Raw genomic sequence first — 15,919 nt, forward strand, 5'->3', positions numbered from 1 at the left:
AACGTGGTCTGAGTTAAACAGTGTGAGGAAACTAGCTTAGGGTTGTCAGCTCGGAAGCAAAGTCTAAGGGAGCAGTTTAAGACAGCTCCGTGGAGTCCTGATTTACTGAGCTCTGACTGCTAATAATTAGGCTGGGCTTAGATGAAAGCTGAGAGAGAGCTCGTACTAGCTACCGTCGGGGAGGATGCAGTCACAGTGGCTGGGCTCCACCACGCTGTGGGCTGTTCTGCAGGGACAGAATGTTTCCACCTGCTCTACCGTGCCCTCTTGCTATGATTACTGAACAAGAAAATCCTGATGGTAAAGAGCAGAAGTCAACTCACTAGGATGGTTCCCAGACTGTCTATGACTGTCAGGAGAAAGGATGCCTGTGTGTATTTAGATCCACGGCCTCAGAGAACCCAAGGTGTGCTAATGCTCCGTGAAGTCTGGTGCAGCTCTAGAACTCAGGATGGCTCCAGCTCAGAAACGATTCAACTTCCAGGTTTTCCAAGGGCAGGGCGGGTGTGGAAAGGGTCTCCTGGGACAGAGTGAATGGAAAATGGAAGGGAACTAGCCAGGTTGTTTAGGCTGTAGTGAGTTTCATTTATTTATTTATCACTGGTTTTTTTTAAACTTTTTATTTTGTATCAGGCTGTAGTTGATTAATAAACACAGTTGAGATAGTTTCAGGTGAATTGCAAAGGGACTCAGCTGTATATATACGTGTGATCCATTCTCCTCCAAACTCTCCTCCCATCCAGGCTACCACATAACAGAGTTCCCTGTGCTAGACAGTAGGTCCCTGTTGGTTCTCCATTTTAAATATAGCGGTGTGTACATGTCCATCCCAAACACCCTATCCCTTCCCCCTTTCCTTCCTTCTGGCAACCATAAATTCATTCTCTAAGTCTGTGAGTTTCTTTCTGTTATATAAGTTCATTTGCATCATTTCTTTTTAGATTTCACATGGACCTAGAGAGTGTCATAGTGAGTGAAGTGAATGAGACAGAGAGGGAGAAACATCACATGAAGTGCAAATTTGAATCATCACTGCCATCCTCCCAGTTTAACCTGCACGTGCGCTTGAGGATCCCCGGCAACATCCTCTTCCTAAACCGTCAATGTTGGGGTCAAACAAAATCTGACCTCTAAGCTGTTCAGTCATTTCACTTGGATTTGAAGGGGACTGTTTGTTCAAAGCTCGTGTTCTAAACCTGTCTGTGATTTTTATCTAAAGTCAGATTGCCACGGTTTCAGCACATTCTGGTTTACTTAGTAAAATTTGGTCCTTGTGAAACTGGCTGCAAATGAAGTACGCCATTCCAATTTTAGGCATAATCTGATTAGTACTTTTCATGCTATAATAATGAGCAGTGAATACTCAGCATTTTATTAAACTCTTTTTTTTTTTCCTCCTCTTTCTGGCTCAGAATTCAAACCAAGCTCTTTCCAGTTCATCATTCTATACCTTTCCAAAAAAAGATGGTCGCTTTGGAGGTATATTGCCACACAACACCCTTATTAACAGGCTGTTGCTTGTGACAATTTACATAAACCAAGTGTGCATCCCTCTGCTATGTATCCTAAAATATCCAACAACTTCCCTGAATTTACACCAACCAACAAGCATGTGGATTTTTTTTCTTTTTGGTATTTTAATGGTGAAATATGTTACTGTGCTAGCAAACACACCCATGCCATCTGTTGGGTGAGAGGAAGGCAGTTTCTAAGAACAATTAGGTTTAGTTCTGGGTGTTCAGCTAGAGAGAGACACAGTCCACCAGTTGTGAAAAGAAAGAAATTTTGTCTGTGCTATTTTCTCCCCCTTTCTTTCTAACACAGAACTTAGCTCTTGCTACTGGCTCTCCTACATCTCTCTCATCTCCATCACCTTGCTCCCTTAACACTTTCATTCTCTTTCCCTCTCTTTTTCCTGTTTGGCCCTGACCATCCTTCCTAGTTCCATCTCATTAGGGGGATTAGTAAGACTTGGCCTGGCAGACATCACCTTCTCAGAAGGGCTACCTGGATGATCTGCTGAGATTACTGGGAGGTTAAGTGGTCCCTGGAGAAAGCAGGAAAATGAAATGGAGGCAAAAAGAGGCCACTCAGAAATGAAATTTTTGGCGGGCTGGGGGCCTGGGGGAGAGGGTGGAGGGGGGTCTTACATTCCGGTAACAAAATAGGTCTTCCAAAATAAGGTTTAGTAGGAACTGCATTCTAAATGTGTGAACAATCCAGGACGGCCTTGGTCAGCATTTCTCAGTGTAGGATAAACTTGTCCTTCTAAGACCTGACAACCTGAAAAGAGGGAATAATGAATTTAAGGCCTTGCTCAACAATTACATTAGATTTTTGCAGAGATTTAATTAGCATCGTATGTTTGGAGTAGGTCTGACTGCAGAGGTGAGGTCTGCAAAGGTCACAGAGCAAGTTGGCACAGGTCAGAATGTTCGCAGGCCCTGGGTCTAAAAGGTGATGTTACCAAAGTTCCCACATTTCAATCGATATTTCGTGCCATGGGCTGCTCAGTGCAGTGGACCAGGGGCTAATAAACTTGTCCTTATACATAAGCCACCGGATTATGTGACTCTGTCTGGGCCAGGAACCAAGGCGTGCTATGATTTCAGAGACCGGGTTCTTATCACCTGGGGAAGAGAGAGACACGCTCTGCTGACGCAAGAAAGCGAATAGATCAACCGTCCCCGAGACCTGCAGACTCCGATATGAAAGGAGAAAATATGCGTGCAGTTGGTTCACTTGGCACCCATTAGAGCTAATAACTAATCATCCTCACAAGTTTCGAGCTCAGAATGATCAAATCTGCAAAGAAAACAACATCCGTCCACTTTTACACTCCAGTGGAAGAGGTGGTCCCTCGCGGCAGGGCGGCACAGCCTCGCCATCTGGAGAGTAAATCGAGTGTGAAGTACAGTATAGTTGGGGACCAAGCTCCGTGGCGGCGCTCAGCAGTCAGTTCATTAGTCCCAAACTTGCAGGGATTAGAGCGGCGTCACTTCTACTGTCGGATAGGAAGAGACAGACAGGACCCAAGATGCAAGGAGGATGGTGACAACCAGGAGGAGCCCCTTGGGCTTATTTATAAAACTACAAAGTATAAACATACCCAAATAAGTGTCTTGAATAATAGCATTATCACAGTTTCATAACATCTGAATTAGCACCTTTCTCTTCTCCTACCCGCCCTCCACCAGCCCCTGAACCTTGTCTGTTAACCTACAGTTTGTTTTCAGAGGAAATCGCCAAGACAACCCTGAATGCAACAGGAGCAGAGGGAAAGCCATGTGGTCAAAAGGAGATTTGGGAATTAAGAAATACAGAAGGGTTCCCAGCTCCAGAGAGATGCTTAATCTGTGCGAATTTTTTAAATGAGCAATTAATATGCTTATCCTACAAAAGGCAAATCACCACGCCACATACCCAGAAACACTAGTGAATTGTCTTTTCTGAATTTGTCCAGTTCACCTCACTTCCATTTTATCTAATTCATCAAATGATGTCATAAGCATGGACTGGAACGAATTTGGGACAGAAGGCCCTGATATTAGCATCTATATGAAATGACTTTTTGGAAAATTTTGAGATCAGTTGGTTTAAAATAAAAGGTTCTGATGCATTGTTCCATTTAAGGATGTTCTTTTCCATGTAAGTTCTTTTTAAACATTAATATTAAAAAACAGAAGTACCTGTGACATAAACAAGTCATCATTAGTAAATTATCATATTTTTCTGATAAATATATCATAATCACAGAGACTGTTGTAGTGACTGTATTAGAAAAAAAGACAAATTTTCATTGATTATTGCAACCTGGTAGTGTTTCTTCAGGTAAGGTGATAGTGTTGAATTTTCTGGCCCATTGTTTTTCCCACATAGAAAAAAATCTTGGTTTACCCGGGTTTTTTTGTTTTGGTTTGTTTTGAGCTGCACCATGCAGCATGTGGGATCTTAGTTCCCTGATCAGGGGTTGAACTCATGCCCCCTGTGATGGAAGCACAAAATCTTAACCACTGGACTGCCAGGGAAATCCCATGGTTTGCCTATTTTCAAAAAAAAGAAAATCTACAGCAATACTGAACATACTCTAAGTTCCCTGGCACAACAGGGAAGCCTGGTGTGCTGCAGTCCACAGGGTCTTGAAGAGTCGGACACGACTAAGTGACTGGACTAAACTGAACTGGCTTAAAATTTCATTCATTGATTAACACCGAAAGCACAGGTAACAAAAAAAAAATAAGTTGAACTTCATGAAAATTTTTAGATGTTGTACATCAAAAGAATAAAATCAATGTTAACAGAATAAAGATACTATCAATAGAAAAAAACGGCAACCCATAGAATGGGAGAAGATATTTACAAATTATATATCTGATAAAGGAATACATATTCAGAACATATATGGAACTCCTAAAACTCAACCCCAAAAAACCCAAACAAGTCAATTCAAAAATAGGCAAAGGATTTGAACAGACATTTCTCCTAAGAATATGTACAAATGGCCAATAAGCACATGAAAAGATGGTCCATACCATTAATCATTCAGTTCAGTTCAGTCGCTCAGTCGTGTCCGACTCTCCGCGACCCCATGAATCACAGCACGCCAGGCCTCCCTGTCCATCACCAACTCCCGGAGTTCACTCAAACTCATGTCCACAGAGTCGGTGATGCCATCCAGCCATCTCAGTCTCCGTCGTCCCCTTCTCCTCCCGCCCCCAACCTTTCCCAGCATCAGAGTCTTTTCCAGTGAGTCAACTCGTCGCATGAGGTGGCCAAAGTATTGCAGTTTCAGCTTTAGCATCAGTCCTTCCAATGAACATCCAGGATTGATCTCCTTTAGAATGGACTGGTTGGATCTCCTTGCAGTCCAAGGGACTCTCAAGAGTCTTCTCCAACACCACAGTTCAAAAGCATCGATTCTTCGGTGATCAGCTTTCTTCACAGTCCAACTCTCACATCCATACATGACCATGGGAAAAACCATTGCCTTGACTAGGCGGACTTTGGTTGGCAAAGTAATGTCTCTGCTTTTTAATATATTATCAAGGTTGGTCATAACTTTCCTTCCAAGGAGCAAGTGTCTTTTAATTTCATGGCTGCAATCAGTATCTGCAGTGATTTTGGAGCCCAAAAAAATAAAGTCTGACACTGTTTCCACTGTTTTTCCATCTATTTCCCATGAAGTGATGGGACCAGATGCCATGATCTTTGTTTTCTGAATGTTGAGCTTCAAGCCAACCTTTTCACTCTCCTCTTTCACTTTCATCAAGAGGCTTTTGAGTTCCTCTTCACTTTCTGCCATAAGGGTGGTGTCATCTGCATATCTGAGATTACTGATATTTCTCCCAGCAATCTTGATTCCAGCTTGTGCTTCTTCCAGCCCAGCGTTCTTCATGATGTACTCTGCATATAAGTTAAATAAGCAAGGTGACAATATACAGCCTTGACGTACTCCTTTCCTTTTGGAACCAGTCTGTTGTTCCATGTCCAGTTCTAACTGTTGCTTCCTGACCTGCATACAGGTTTCTCAAGAGGCAGGTCAGGTGGTCTGGGATTCCCATCTCTTTCAGAATGTTCCACAGTTTATTGTGATCCACACAGTCAAAGGCTTTGGCATAGTCAATGAAGCAGAAATACATGTTTTTCTGAAACTCTCTTGCTTTCTCCATGATCCAGCGGATGTTGGCAATTTGATCTCTGGTGCCTCTGCCTTTTCTAAAACCTGCTTGAACATCTGGGAGTTCACGGTTTACATACTGCTGAAGCCTGGCTTGGAGAATTTTGAGCATGACTTTACTAGCGTGTGAGATGAGTGCAATTGTGCAGTAGTTTGAGCATTCTTTGGCATTGCCTTTCTTTGGGATTGGAATGAAGACTGACCTCTTCCAGTCCTGTGGCCACTGCTGAGTTTTCCAAATCTGCTGGCATATTGAGTGCAGCACTTTCACAGCATCATCTTTCAAGACTTGAAACAGCCATTAATCATTAGGGAAATGCAAATTAAAACTACACTGAGATACTACTTCATACCCATTAGGATGGCTACTATCAAAAAACCCCCAGAAAAACACAAGTATTGGGGAGGATGTGGAGAAATTGGAACTCTGGTGCATTGTTGGGAGAAGTATAAAATGGTACAGCTGCTACAGAAAATAATATGGCAGTTACTAAAAAAAATAAAAATAGAATTAACATATGGTATAGCAATTTCACTTCCAGGTATACACCCCAAAGCATTGAAAGCAGGTATCCAAGAAATTATTGTACATCCATTTTTATAGCAGCATTATTCGCAATAGTTAAAATGTGGAAGCAACCCACGAGTCCACTGACAGAAGAGTGTGTGTTAGTCACTCAGTCGTATCCGACTCTTTTCGACCCCATGGACTGTAGCCCGCCAGGCTTCTCTGTCCATGGGATTCTCCTGGCAAGAATACTGGAGTGGGTTGCCATTTCCTTCTCCAGGGGATCTTCCTGACCCATCGAACTCGGGTCTCCTGCATTGCAGGCAGATTCCTTACTGTCTGAGCTACCAGGTACTCAGACAGAAGAATGGACAAGCGAAATGTGTTAAATACATACAATGGAATGTTATTCAATTTTAAACAGGAAGGAAATTCTGACACATGCTACAAGATGGATAAACCCGGAAGACACCGAGTTAAATGAAATAAGCCAGTTACAAAAGGACAATGTGAATGTACTGAGTAATCACTTAACGGTACACTTAAAAATGGCTATATGGGGTTTCCCTGGTGGTCCAATGGTTAGGAACCTGCCTGTCAGTGCAGGGGACATGGGTTCAATCCCTGGTCTGGGAAGATCCCAGGTGCCACGAGGCAATGAAACCTGTGAGCCCCAGAGCTTGGGCTCCAAAACAGAAGCCACCACAGTGAGAATCCTGTACACCGCAACTAGCAAGTAGGCCTCACTCACTGCAACTAGAGAAAGCCCTCACCCAAAGACTCAGCACAGCCAATAAATAAATATATTTTTTTTAATATTTAAAAAAAAGAAAGAAACACATGGTTTAAAAAATGAGTATGATAGTAAATTTAAGCGATGTGTACTTTATCACAATAAAAAAAATGAGGAAAATGTTCATTTACTGATTTCATCCTACAAGTTATTACATTCTAGGCACTCTGCTCTGAAACTGTAGATTTTGGTACAGCAAAGTTTCTGATGTGTTTATTATGAGAGATTCTTTAAAACACAGGTTTATTAAAATGCCAAATCAGCTTCCATTCAAAGGACTGAAAAGGCTCAGGATGGGTATGAGGGCGTACTTTGGCATACAAATAGTTCATTAGGTCTCTGTTTTTAATTCTTACGGGTATATACCTAGGAGTTGAATTGCTGGACCATTTAGTAACTTTATGTTTAACTTTTTTGCCAAACTGTTTTCCATAGTGGTTGTACATTTTACAGTCTCATCAGCAATGTAGTAGAGTTCCAAATTTTTCCACACCCTTGCCAACACTTCTTTTTCATTTTTATTTGTTTTTGATAATATCCATTCCAGTGGATGTGATAAGATATCTCATTACGGTTTTGATTTGCATTTCTTAAATGATTAATGATGTTGAGCATCTTTTTATGTGTTTACTGGCCATCAGCACACGGATCTCCCTTGACTTATGATGGAGTCACATCCCGATAAACCCACTGCAAGCTGAAAATATTATCAGTTGAAAATGCATTTAATACGAAACTCCAATACTTTGGCCACATCATGCAATGAGTTGACTCACTGGAAAAGACTCTGATGCTGGGAGGGATTGGGGGCAGGAGGAGAAGGGGATGACAGAGAATGAGATGGCTGGATGGCATCACTGACTCGATGGACATGAGTTTAAGTGAATTCCGGGAGTTGGTGATGGACAGGGAGGCCTGGCGTGCTGTGATTCATGGGGTCGCAAAGAGTAGGACACGACTGAGCGACTGGACTTAACTGAACTGAACTGAACTGAACCTACTGAACATCAAAGGTCAGCCTAGCCTGCCTTAAATGTGCTCTGAACATTTAAATTAGCCTACAATAGGGCAAAACCATCTAAACATGAATATCTCATATAGTTTACTGACTATAGTCCTAAAAAGTGAAAAACCGAATGGTTGTCTGGGTAGAGAAGGGTTGCAGGTATATCGACTGTCGACCTCAAGACCATGCTGCTGACTGGGAGCTGTGCTTCACTGTCACTGCCCAGGATCATGAGAGAGGATTAGATCACGTAACATTTGACCAGGGGAAGATCAAAATTCAATATTCAGACAATGGTTTTCATTAGATGTGTATTGCTCTCCCACCAGGGTGGACCACTGTAAGTCAGGTACCATCTGTACCTTCTTTGTAGAAAAGTCTATTCTAGTCTTAAATTTTAAAAAATGGGTTGTCTTTTGGTTGTCGGGTTACAAATGTTCTTTATATATCCTAGATAGTAATTCCATATCAGATATCTATGATTCACAAATATTTTCTCCCCTTCTGTAGGTTGTCATTTCACTTTCCTGATGGTGTCTTATAATGCACAAAGGTTATAATCTCGCTGAAGTCCAATTCATCTATTTCTTTCCTTGGTAGCTTGTGCTTCCATAATAATTTTGTGATCATTGCCTAATCCAAGGTTATGGAGATTTACACCACTCCTTCTAACAGTCTTACAGTTTTTACTTTAACGTTTAGTCTTGATATACTTTCAGTCTATACATTTGTATACAGTGTGAGGTAGGGAGGCTTGTGATAGTTTTATTTTGTGGTTTCAGTCCTCACTGCTCAATAAAACACAATGAAAATTTCCTGGAAAGAGAAAACTCAGTTGCAAAGAAGGGGCTTACTCCCCTGGGGGCCTGGCGTGCTGTGATTCATGGGGTCGCAGAGAGTCGGACACGACTGAGTGACTGAACTGAACTCCCCTGGGACTCTTCACTCAGCTCTACCCTCGCCCCTGACTGGTGAGTGGCTGGTGTTTAGCCTTCCCAGGGCCAAGGCCCCCTCCATTCCACACCACCATCCTGCTAGCTCTTTCTCTTTCACTTTGGCCTTTCCCTACCTGATAGCTCAGTTGGTAAAGAATCCGCCTGCAATGCAGGAGACCCCAGTTCGATTCCTGGGTCAGGAAGATCTGTGGAGAAGGGACAGGTTACCCACTCTAGTATGCCTGGGCTTCCTTGATGGCTCAGCTAGTAAAGAATCTACCAGTGATGCAGGAGACCCCGGTTCATGTCCTGGGACATGAGGGAGACCTGGGTTCGATCCCTGGGTTGGGAAGATCCCCTGGAAAAGGGAAACGCTACCCACTCGAGTATTCTGGCCTGGAGAATTCCATGGACTGTATAGTCCATGGGGTCGCAAAAAGTTAGACAGGACTGAGCGACTTTCACTTCACTTTCACTTTTCCCCCCACCTGCTCTGAGTGGATTTTCCTCAACTCTACGTGACAGGCCTTGTGTGTGTGTGTGTGTGTGTGTGTTTCTGAGAACCTTGCCAGACTGCCCCATGAGCCTCTGAGGGACCTCAAACCCACACCCATAGGGAAATGTCGAGCTAGTTCCGAGAAGGTGTCCTGCGTGGGCACAGCTGTGTTTCTAACGTTTCTTGTTAACTTTGTGATTTAATAGCAAGGCTCTGAGGTACACTTTGCATACAACACTCTGAAAAGATCTTTAGTATTTGCTTACTAAAGGCTGGCACAGCCTTTCTCGATGTCTAGAACAACGACCACACTCACGTGACTGGAGCTCTGGAGTCTGCAAGTGCACGGCTCTCTCCACTCATTATTTTCTTTGTTCTCGCTCACTGCTTGTTCTTAGTCTCAGAAGGGCCATCGTATTTCTGTGTTCCAGCTGTGCAGCAGGGCACAGGGAGCCATGAGATTTGTTCCAAGTGGACTATCGGAGGGAGGAGGGAAGAACAGGGGGCTGTGACTAGAGAGCTGGCAAAGGGCAGAGGCAGGAAGAGTGAGTGAATAACAGGGCGGATGATCAGTACCTGTGACGCTAGGGAGGGGAGGGGCCGTGCCAGGAGATGGACAAAAAGCCAGGAGATTCCCAAGCCGGCAGAGGAGAGCCCAGGGTTTAGGAGGCCCTGTTCCACCGGGGGAGGAAAGGGTGATGGGGTGGTGGGACAAGGGTCACAGTTCAGGAGGGACTTCCCTGGTGGTCCAGTGGTGAGGACTCCGAGCTTTCCGCTGCAGGGGGTGCGTGTTCCATCCCTGGTTGGAGAACTAAGATCCCCATGTGCCTTGTGGTGGGGTCAAAAAAGAAAATTAATAATAATAATCATGGGAGTTCAGTTCTGCTTCCACAGCAGAAGCTGTCTGGTGCTCAAGCCTGGACTGTGAGAAGGTCCACCCTGCAGCCCCTTGAGTCCTCAGAGGAGAAGGGTCCTGCTTGAGGCCACCCTGCGCAAGCTTGGTTTGGGGGGCGGGGGCACGCGCTTCCAGAGAGGGTCTTGGAAGCCAGAGCCAGTTTTTGCCTTCGGAATGGGTGTCGGTACCCTTTCTGGGATCTTAGTGAGAGGTGTCGCAGTACCTTGAGAGCCCTTGAAAGTGAAATGGAAAGTACACGTGGGGCGGGAGGGCCAGCCCGCCGCCCTCCCCGCCCCTTCTAATTGGTCTCTCCCCACCTGGCCTCTGTCGACCGCAGAAGGTGGCCTCCGGCCCACCTTGTGCAAAGCACAGCCCCAAGCAAAGCTGCCCTCTCCCTCTCAAGGGGCTGTTTGTGTTGGGCTGGAGGAGGTAATTGTTTTGGTTTAAAAGCCCTCCTGCTGGGCTGCAGTCTGCGTTGGAGAATAAAAGTAAACAAGCGAAAGGGGAGTGTGTCATCAAAGGACTCTGCCCTTACCTGGCTTCATTGTAAGGATGAAAACCGTGCTGCCTGCCACAGGTGTCACGGATTCCCCACACGGGGCAGGGCCGCGGGTCTTTCATTCTTTTTAACAATAAATTGAGAGCCATCGGTTCATAGTTTAATGAGGCAGCCTTGCCGGGGTTCCACGTACGCACCAGGTAACAGCCATGTCACCTGAATCCTGGACTGAACAGTTTTACTGTGATGCCAACATATTCTGGCAGATGACTTCCTTTACCTCTCAAGTCAACAGTGAGATCCATGGTTAGAAAGGGATCCAAATGGTCTTAATGTAAATATCAAGAAACAGTTTTTGGTGGTCCTGAGGAGCCTGTCTGCAGGGCAGGAATAGAGACGCAAAGAGATCAAACTTGTGGACATGGTGCGGTAGCAGAGGGCGGGACAGAGAGAGCAGCACTGACATACATGCTGCCGTGTGTAACCTGGATAGCTAGTGGGAAGCTGCTGTGTTGCACGGAGGGTTCGGCTCCATGCTCTGTGATGACCTACCGGCGTGGGAGGGAGAGGAGGCAGGCAGGCTTGTGAGGGAGGGGGTATATGTAATACATAAGTTGATCCACTTTGTTGTGCTGTAAAAACTAACACAGTATTGTAAAGTAACTGTGCTAGTTTAGTCGCTAAGTCGTGTCCTTCTCTTGCGACCACATGGACTGTAGCCTGCCAGACTCCTCTGTCCATGGGATTCTCCAGGCAAGAATACTGGAGTGGGTTGCTGTTTCCTTCTCCAGGGGATCTTCCTGACCCAGGGATCAAACCCAGATCTCCTGCGTTGCGGGCAGAGTCGTTACAACTGAGCTAGGAGGGAAGCATACTCCAATTTAAAAAAAGATTTTAAAAAAGGATAAATGGAACAGAATAAAGAGTCCAGAAAAACACCCACCACATCCAAACAAATACAGTCAACTGAACTTTGACAAAGGAGAAAAGATAATTCAGTGAAGAATGCTTAATCTTTTTAAAAAAACAAAAAACAGTTTTTTCTTGTAAACCGATGCTTCTTTGTTTATGGGGCTTCCCTGATGGCTTGGTGAAGAATCTACCTGCAATGCAGGAAAGCAGGGTTCGATCCTTAGGTCGGGAAGATCCTCTGGAGAAGGAAATGGCAACCACTCTAGTATTCTTGCCTGGGAAATCCCAAGGACAGAGGGGCCTGGTGAGCTACAGTCCATGGGGTCGCAAGAGTCAGACATGAGTTAGCAACTCAACTTCAACTACTTCAACTTTCTTCAATTAATTATATGGAAGAAAACATTTGTTTCCCTGCCTATCATCAAATTTTGGAGGCAGGTGGGGCTTTTTCTCTGTGAGGCTGCGCTAAGGCAGGTTAGGATGGAGCTTGGCTGCAAAACTTTTGCCTGAATGCCAAGTCCTTCAATATCACTTTGCTAAGGTGCTAACACAAAGGATCTTGTCTCCATAAGTAGGAAGTTATAAAAGCTTACAGACAGAAGTATAAAAGTCTAATGATAAGGCACAAACAACCATGCAATTAAACAGATTAAGCTAACGGGAATTTGAGCTGGCTATGGGTTCAAGGTCTTGACTCCTATCCTGGGCAGGAAGCTCTACCCCTGTGGCAGAAGAGCATCCCAAACAGGATTCTTTCCATTCCATAGTGTTAATTAGTCTTCCTGGCAACTATGAATGAAGAAACCAAGCAACTGAATAAGCTCTGGGATGGCAGAAACAGCATGTAAAGAAGTATTTCACGCAGTACGTTAAACTCATTATTCTCACAAACTGCTTTTAAGGTAGTGAGGCTTCACAGCTAAAAGAAATTTTAAAACTCCCCACACAATATTACCAACTGGTTCTACCTGTGTTTCTTTTGATTTCTGTTGCTCAAATGTATACTCGCAACCTCATTTTTTAGTAGCCGATCATTTATTTTTCATGGCTTGTTATTGTTGCTTGTCTCACTTCCTAGTTATTTCCCAAAGAAAGTGGTAATTCAGAAAGAGTTTTTTTCTTTTGGGTAGCAGATGTAAAAGTATTATATTTTAAAGGGTAGAACTTTTCCATCTTATTCCTTATACATTTTATTCTAAAGTTAATGAGGAAGGGAATTCTCTGGCAGTGCAGTGGTCAGGACTCTGCATTTTCACTGACAGGGCCTGGGTTCAGTCCCTGGTTGGGAAACTAAGATTCCAAAAGTTGTGCGGCACAGTCAAAAAAAAGAGAAACCAACAAGGAAAGAAAAAGAAAAGGAAAACACATGTGCAAGCTGGAAGCATGGAGGCTGACGACAGCCGTCAGAAGGCTCTATTTTTATCTCTATAATTTTGTTTTTATCATTGTGCCACACTGCGTGGCATGTGGGATCTTAGTTTGTCTACCAGGGACTGAAGGTGTACCTCCTCCAGTGGAAGTACAGATTCTTAACCACTGGACCACCAGGGAAGTTCCAGAATATTCTGTTTTTCAAAAGGTAGATTCTGCCCTATGAAAACTAAGCTTTGGTTACAGTGAAGAACCCTTCTTCAAGGACCAGGCTGCACAGAGGTTTCTCTCTGCTGACTTTACTCGGCAATTCCTCAGAAAATGGAAACCATGGAGAGAGTGGCAAAGCCCAGCATCATCTTCCCTAGCTCACGGACACCAGATCTTCTATAATTAAATGTTCTCCTCGAGAAAATGCTAATAAAACAATGCAATGGCTGGCATTGCAACACTTGGTTTTCATTGCATTTTACACCTTTTCCTCTTGCCAGCTCTTCACGTTGACTTTCATTCCTTCACTGGTGCCAGGCAGGCTCACTGTGGAACCACTTGGGTTTTCTTCCCTTTTTCTACACCCGGTGAATTTTCATACAGCATTTAACGTGAGAACAAGCAGGTTAATCTGCTGTGCCGGTGAGCCAGGCTCTCGGAAGGCCCCCTGCAACACTGCCATGTTTTGGCGTCAGAGTCAGAGGCCTGGGTCCCAGTGGCGGGGACGCTTGCCAGAGCCTTCTCTGTGCAGACACCAGGTGTGATTTAGCCTAACAGATTGTGCGGACGCTCAGCGGCTCCTGTAACCCGTGCATCAGAACCAAATCACAGCCTTCGTGCAAGATGAAGATGAAGAGTCTCGTGGGCTAGAAGTCCTGCCAGGAAAGGCTTCTGGACATAGAGGAAATGGAGAACCACCCCTCCTCCCCGCCCCCGCCCTTGCAACAAATGCCTGATTTCAGGAACACTGACGTTCTCCTTCACGGTGTCAGTTCAAATCCCCTGTCAAATCACAATGCTATTTTCCTCTACTGACAGACAGGCAATAAGAACCAAAGATTGTTTTTCATATATAAAGAGAATACGCAAAAAACAGAATTATAATGAAATTTAAAAGCTCACTGAATGCAGGAGACTTCTACAGTGGTCTAGTGGTTGAGATTCTGTGCTCTTAATGCAGGGGCTTGGGTTAAATCCCTGGTTGGGGAACTATATCCCACATGCCGCAACTCAAAGAACCTGCATGCTACAACTAAAGATCTGACATGCTGCAATGAAGACTGAAGATCCTGAATGCCACAGCTAAGGCCTGGCACAGCCAAATAAAGGAAATAATAAATAATTTATATTTTTAAAAAAGCTCACTGAATCCAGCCTTTGCTGTCTATCAGTTGACATTGACTCCAAATGCTGATGCTCCAGGTGTCAGCTCTCATGGCAGTACTTAAGGAGATTGAGGAGGACTCCCAGGGAAGAGAACTTCCCTGGTGGCTCATACGGTAAAGATTCTGCCTGCAGTGCAGGAGACCTGGGTTTGATCCTTGGGTCGGGAAGATCCCCTGGAGAAGGAAATGGCAACCCACTCCAGTATCCTTGCCTGGAAAATTCCATGGACGGAGGAGTTTGGGAGGCTACAGTCCACGGAGTTGCAAAGAGTTGGACAAGACTGAGCAACTTCACTTCACTTCACTTCCCAGGGAAGAAGCCAAGTCTGGTGGCCAGCACAGTGTGGATCCCAGGGATGAGAAGAACAAGCTCCCTGAGGAGAGCAAACACAGGGAACCTCAAGGAAAGGACAGGCTCAAAGCAGAGGCACAGGCTGCCCCCACAGGGAGAGTGGCTGCAGTCACCCAGAAGACAATCTTAGGACAAATTTAGCAAACATGACTGCTGGAACTACCTGCCTTTTTGTCCAGATCACTGCCACAGGGCAACTTACTGCTCAGCGACGTACAGCGAGTTACTAGAGAGAACCAGTGTGTTCCACTGGTGAGCAATATGGCTTTGGAATGATGTCTGTGTGCTCAGACATTCAAAGTCCCTTGAAAACAATGATGTATGGGCATACACAGTTCAAAGGACTTGTCTCTCATTTGCCATCACAGCACTCCTGAGGTGTAGGCGGGGCAGGTGTCTGAAGAATGTGGGACTTATCCAGAGATTCTACACTAGTCAGCAGTTGAGATGAGGATGAACTCAGATCCTAGGCTTCCAGTCTTATGCTCTGTGTGTAGAACTCCTCTTTGTATATTTTATAGTCTCTGATTTACCCAACAGCCTATAGTCAACTATTTGTGTTCTGCTTAAACTCAGTTGATTCTGTAGTTGGCTACCAGGAGTCCTGGCCAATGCAGGGATCATATGCACATGCAAGATCCCATGTCTTTTTCACATGACAGGTAGGGAATACCTTTTGTACAGGACAATCTACATAATCATGTGTAATGACTGCAGAGTCTTTTATTGCATGGGTATGCCATAATTTATCTAATCAATCCCCTTATGATTAAGATTTAAATTTCCCCCAAATTTTTGGTATTAATTCACTCATTTTATTCAACAGATATTTACTGAGCACTCTTCATGTGCCAGGTACTATTTTAGGTAATGAAGACAACAGCTCCCTGTCTACAAAGAACTTACATTCCAGTCAGAAAACAACTAATAAGCAAGTAAACTAATAAACAAATGCAGGCTATGGAAAGATCTAGTAAGAGAACAGAATTTAGTAATGGGAGAGCCGGATATGAATATCAGAGAACATTCATCTTAGAGCACTTGTCTGAACAGTCCCTTAGGATAAATCCTAGAGGTGCAAATGTAAGGTCAAAACACA

At 44.3% G+C, this 15,919-nt stretch overlaps 1 protein-coding gene across 7 annotated transcripts in view; it reads right to left on the reverse strand.

Annotated features, from left to right (window-relative positions):
- CLYBL (citramalyl-CoA lyase) overlaps window positions 1–15,919 on the reverse strand; it is a 238,183-nt gene that overhangs the window by 47,031 nt on the left and 175,233 nt on the right. Inside the window, exon 1 of one of the 7 annotated variants that reach the window (XM_088842636.1) lies at window positions 2,151–2,253. The exons of the other annotated variants lie outside the window; for them this stretch is intronic. Coding sequence (XP_088698762.1) covers window positions 2,151–2,201 — 51 coding nt within the window. The 5' untranslated portion in view covers window positions 2,202–2,253. Of the gene's footprint in view, window positions 1–2,150; window positions 2,254–15,919 lie in introns of those variants that run through there. 7 annotated transcript variants of the gene reach the window in all.

This window comes from Moschus berezovskii, chromosome 13, assembly GCF_049115385.1.
Source record: "Moschus berezovskii isolate FMDL1 chromosome 13, NW_MosBer_1.0, whole genome shotgun sequence".
In the NCBI taxonomy this organism is placed as follows: Eukaryota; Metazoa; Chordata; class Mammalia; order Artiodactyla; family Moschidae; genus Moschus; species Moschus berezovskii.